The following is a 5,335-nucleotide window of genomic DNA, read 5'->3' as shown; positions in this document are numbered from 1 at the left end:
GAATGAATGCAGTGAATTATAATTTGACGTTACGAACATGCGGTAAATATTGCTATACCCACGCGTATTCAATCCTTAATTGTTAAACTCCCTTTCAATAATACAGTACACATTTTTTACCTTTTTCTATTTCATTATACTTCCCCTCTGATAAAACTCACAATGGTTTAACAATCTTTTTTTATCAAAATTTATTAAAATAATTATTTATTAACCATCATAATCCGTTACAGCTCTTTCGTTGGTCGTTCGTCGGCGAGCCGGGAGAAAATGTTGATGACGTATACGATGACGTCACCAATTCTAAACCTGCAGAGGACGGTAGCACCCACAACTCGACAACCAACGATCGTGAATTTGTCCCACATTGTGTTCGAATCAAGCGATTACTGGCTCGAAAAGTGAGCGATTTTTTTTTGTGACAAAACCAACATGGCCACAAGTGTATTTGTTTGCAATATCATGATATTCTGCAGTGATTTTTAGAAAAAAATATGTGTTAACTATTAAGTGCTAGCATATTTAATTCAATGCTGGTTTATTGTATGAATTTTAGAAACTGTTCTCGGCGTTCATACGACGATACGTGGTAGTTCGTAAGCGGTGCAAGAGGTGGTTAAAAAGAACACCCGTATTATAATGGTTATACCGGCTGTGTATATATGGTATAACGGCTGTCTTGCCCCGCCGCGTAAAACTTCCATTTATTCTTTCATCTTTGCATCCTTTGACAAAAAAATGTAATAAAGTAACTACCGCAGAGCACGAACGGTGGTCGGAAACTTGTCAACGTCGAAGCTATGCGTCCTTTGCTTGAAATGAATCGCCTCACGTCACTCTGGCAACTTCAGAATTTTTTCAACACTTTAGTTGAACCTCATACCATGCTAGCAATGCATAGGACGCCAAATCAGTTTGTTCCATCTAATACAAAAGGTAGGTGGATGATGGTCAAGTAATCGTATGACTGCCTGAGCATTATAATACAACTCAATGGTTGGAGTACATGCCTTGATAACCGATGGTACCGTGTAATAGAAGCTCAATGCTACTACCGTTATGCCTGTGGGTGTTTATGGGACAAACATCGGCAACTGCTCCAACCGATTGGACACTCAGTTGATAACAGTTGATAATTCGTAAGCGAGCACGAAGCCATGTTGTGGGTTAGTGGAGATGGGAACCTGTTTTAGCGCATAATCCCCAGATATCCCGATCGTGTTTTAAACAGTTAATACGCCACGGTTTATGGAAGTGAGGATACGGTTTTATAGTTCTTTGATTGTTTTTTTACTACCAAATATGACGATAAAATAGGGTAAAAGGTGTCCCATCTTCCCCCACCCTAATATACATTGTATAACTACAATAAACACTCCTTAAAATTAACGGCTAATAAAAATCCTCAATTCCAGATTCAGCATCCACTTTCCGTCACATAGAAACAATATTACAAAAGGATTTTGTCGAGTCGATGACGTAATATTAATATGACGTCATATCATTTCACTGTGTAGCTTTCTCTGTTCCATGGATCCGTTTTTGAAATTTATTTTAAAGTCAAACACATCAATGTGCAATTACAGTTCTACTATAAGTGTACGTTCCTTGTACGAAGCGTTTTAGTTATAAATTTCCGTACACGTAGCGATATATTTAAAACTGTATGTTCTTATTTTTTGCAACATTATTTTAACATTTTGCACACTTCAACCCAGCGATACTGTTGTGGAAGCATTTTTACTTGTAGTCGTCAGAAGCATGTTTATCAATTATATGTTTTATATATTGTCTTTATCCACAGTTCATGGTACTATGGTGTGTAGCCATTTTAATTGCTTGGTTAAGAGGGTAGGAATTCTCCGCAGGTATCTTCTATGTTAGTTTTGGCGTAAAATAAAAGTCACTTTTAGAATTTTGGAAGTATCATTTTGTCCGGGGACGTTTTGATGTTAGTCACTGGTCTGTCACGTGCAATTTTTTGTCCTTCCTAAGGAACATTTTTTGACAGTTTTGTTGTGACAAAATCTCCATGGCCACAGGTGCATTTGTTAGCAATATCTTTTTTGACTGTCGTTACGGCCATTTTAAAGTTCATCGCGGACACGTAAAACCCTTTTCAGACATTAAGTCTGTCGTGGATAATTTAAGTCTGTCGAAACCCTTTTTACTTTTTGTTCCCAATACTTTCCCTAAAAATGCCAAAGTTGTATTTTAATATTTTATTTTTTATTTTGACACAATAAGGAAATGTGACAGTTCTTACAAACCCTTATATTGTAACCAAGTTATAACCAGGGCATGTTTGTGTATTGTCCACCTTCTCTTTATCTTTGATCTGGAGATTGGCTTCGACTTGCAGGTGGCGAAGTGGCGGTGATCATTTTACTGAGCGCTTGTTTTGCTCTTTCAAAGCTGGCTAAGTCAAAATCTTGGCCTTGTTTTGTTGTCTGGTTGTTAGTTTCAGATACCGGCTGCTGGTGCTTCGATTTGTAAAACGATTTCCCCCTCTTAGGTTTTTTAACGTTTTCATCGCAAATAACCAACTTTGCAGAAGTGTTTGCTTGAGTGTCTGCGTAATAACGTGTTGGCAACAAAACCTTATTAAACCTTTTCAATGGAACTTACCTTTAGTACATTCACCACTTGCGCATGGAGTTTTATAAAAATATCCTTCTCTGTTTGCTTCTTTCGTGATATGTCTGAAATAAAAAAGTAGTTTTTTTATACGACTCACACACGGCCTACTAGAGATAATCCTAGTAGGCCGTGACTCACATACGTTTTCCATGCGTCCAACAATATGCCAGAGCCAGCACTGGATGGCCATTATGCCCATAACCGGGCGGTAATAATGGGCTATAGCAGGGTGGGGGAAGATGGGACACCTTTAGCACATAATATAAAAATATCCTGATCGCGTTTTAAACAATTATCAACGGTCTATCGGGGTCGTGAGGATATGGTTTCATAATTATTTGAATGTTCTTTTTTTACTACTAAAGAGGACGAGAAAATCAAGTTAAAAAGTGTCCCATCTTCCCCCACACTACTGTAATATACAACCTGGTCGGGTTTCAAACCATTAACAACGGTCTATGGAAATTGCGAGGATACGGTTTTATATTTCCTTGAGTGTTTTTTGTTTATCGCCAAAGTGGACGAATAAATAGAATGAAAAGGTGTCCCATCTTTCCTCACAATACTCTGTATACCTTAAAAAATATTTCCCGGTGTTGTAAGCCATGCTAAGACAATTAAGTTAGATTCATTGATTATTGTCCAATTACTCTGGCTTACCTTGACGTCCCAGGACTTTGACAGTGATCTACTTTTATATTCGGGACAGCAGCGGCTGTAGCTCCGGACTTTTGACTTGAAGTACTATGAAAAATAGTACTGTGAACGAAATTACGCCCAAACAAAATTTTTCGACGATTAAGCGCGTACTATGTAAGAGTGTTTACAAATATTGAAATATAGAAATAATGACGTATATAGACCGGCAACGGGCATGTCAACGGCAACGTTCATAATTTTCTCAGCGTCGCATATTCGGAAAAATAAACTTTACTCTTATTGTTTTTTTTAAGTAAAAAACGATTTATACTTATATAAACATTAGTTACTTAAGGGAAGAATGTCGACTTCCAAATCCTTGGTCATCAATACTCGTAGTTGCAGATGACGATTGGTTCTATAAAATATGTGGATAAATGTTACTTATTTATCCTCGAGAAGTACATCAAGTATAGTTTTAAACGACTAACAACGGGCTGTGGGAGTCTTAAGAATACAGTTTTATAATTATTTGCATGTTCTTTGTTTACTATTAAATAGGACGAAAAAAAGAAATGAAATTGTGTCTCATTTTCCCCACCCTACTGTATAATAAACAACACTTATCATACATGGAAACTTTCGGTCGCCGCACGACTCAATTTCTTCCATGAATCTCGTCCTTTAGAAAACTTCTTTTGTCCCGAAGTACGCCTGGAACGTAATAACATTATTGTCTGCTACTCTTCTCAAACTAAAAGTTAGTGAAAATGTCAGTATATATGGCAGTCGTAAGGATACGGTTTTATAAATCTTTGAATGTTCTTTGCTTACTACCAAATATGATGAGATAATAGAATGAAAACGTGTCCCATCTTGCCTCAACCTAAAATAAACTGCTTACTGGGTGTCAACTATTGGTGTTACAGATTCCTCCTTTTCGACTTGCACTTTATGTGATCCAGAAGAAACAGCGAATCTGAACGAGTTAACTCTCGTACGGTCCTTGGTGGGTTTTAATGTCCGAGATGGGAAAGGTAATCCAATATTAGGAGTGTTGGGCGTCGTGTTTACTGAATGTCGAATGACAAAAGTTACTTTATTGCACATTATGTTTAAATACAGAAAGCGTGTATAATACGAGTTAGCAAGTAAGCAACTCTGTGGTTTTTGCATGGTTGCCAACTTGGCAACTCAACAATGACAGCTGCGTTTTCCGTATAGTATGGTGGGGGAAGATGGGACACCTTTTTTTTTCTCTTTACTCGTCGCATTTGATAGTAAACAAAGAACTTTCAATGAATTATATTTCCCCTCACGACTCTCATAGAAAGTTGTTAATTGTTTAAAACACCATTAGGATATTTGGATATTATGTGCTAAAGGTGTCCCGTCTTCCCCCACCCTACTATATTACCAAATGCAATGAGACATAAGCAAAATGTTTCTCCAAAACAGGTTTTCTACTTACGTTTCCCGCATTGTAGACGACGCTTCACTTCACGTATTTCAACGACGATGTCTTGAACGAAAGAAGACAAGGGGTACAGACCAGGGTGAGGATCAGCTAATATATTCTGTATGGCGTTCCTACGTTCGATCTCCTCTGGTGTCTTTACTTTGATTGTATCAACCTGCAATAACCGGTTTATGAAACTGATCAGCAGTGCTGTTATATTGGCTATTGTACCTTCTGTTCAATGAACGGACGAAGGTATAGAATCAAAGGTGTCTTAAAACGGATGGAAAACAGAAGAAATGCTATCATCGAGGAAGAACCTGAATATGAATAATTTGTTAAAACACTAATATATGCTGTTAAAACTGTCAGCAGAAAAGTTTCCAGAATATAGTTCTGTGGGGAAAGATGGGACACCATAAGGACATAATATCCAAATATCCTAAATTTAATCGTGTTTTATACAAGTACCAACGGTCAACTGAAGTCGTGACGATACTGTTTTATATTTCTCTAAATGTTCATCGTTTACTACCAAATGGGACGATAAAATAGAATGAAAAGGTGTCCCATCTTTTCCTCTCCAACTGTATAGAA

At 37.3% G+C, this 5,335-nt stretch overlaps 2 protein-coding genes across 3 annotated transcripts in view; one reads left to right on the top strand and one right to left on the bottom strand.

Moving 5' to 3' along the window:
* Positions 1 to 1,912, top strand: part of LOC100179578 (protein dopey-1) — a 33,115-nt gene extending 31,203 nt beyond the window's left edge. Inside the window, exons 48-50 of one of the 2 annotated variants that reach the window (XM_009859958.3) lie at positions 234 to 401; positions 762 to 936; positions 1,416 to 1,912. In XM_009859958.3, the coding sequence (XP_009858260.2) occupies positions 234 to 401; positions 762 to 936; positions 1,416 to 1,483 (411 nt within the window). In that variant the 3' untranslated portion in view covers positions 1,484 to 1,912. The remainder of the gene's footprint in view (positions 1 to 233; positions 402 to 761; positions 937 to 1,415) is intronic. The other variant, XM_026834399.1, reaches the window with a different exon arrangement.
* Positions 1,913 to 2,212: 300 nt separating this feature from the next.
* On the bottom strand, positions 2,213 to 5,106 carry LOC100177235. Its single transcript, XM_018811767.2, has 8 exons — positions 4,970 to 5,106; positions 4,751 to 4,913; positions 4,184 to 4,352; positions 3,912 to 3,993; positions 3,630 to 3,697; positions 3,301 to 3,384; positions 2,629 to 2,702; positions 2,213 to 2,572 (listed from the first exon to the last, which is right to left on the bottom strand). The coding sequence occupies exons 1-8, from the start codon at positions 5,045 to 5,047 to the stop codon at positions 2,328 to 2,330; spliced, it is 963 nt and encodes a 320-aa protein (XP_018667312.1). The 5' UTR covers positions 5,048 to 5,106; the 3' UTR covers positions 2,213 to 2,327.
* Between the last annotated feature and the right edge of the window lie 229 nt (positions 5,107 to 5,335).

This window comes from Ciona intestinalis, chromosome 4 (genome assembly GCF_000224145.3).
Source record: "Ciona intestinalis chromosome 4, KH, whole genome shotgun sequence".
NCBI classification, from domain to species: domain Eukaryota; kingdom Metazoa; phylum Chordata; class Ascidiacea; order Phlebobranchia; family Cionidae; genus Ciona; species Ciona intestinalis.
Note: the sequence above shows the minus strand (reverse complement) of the source record. Positions and strands in the feature narration are given on the sequence as shown.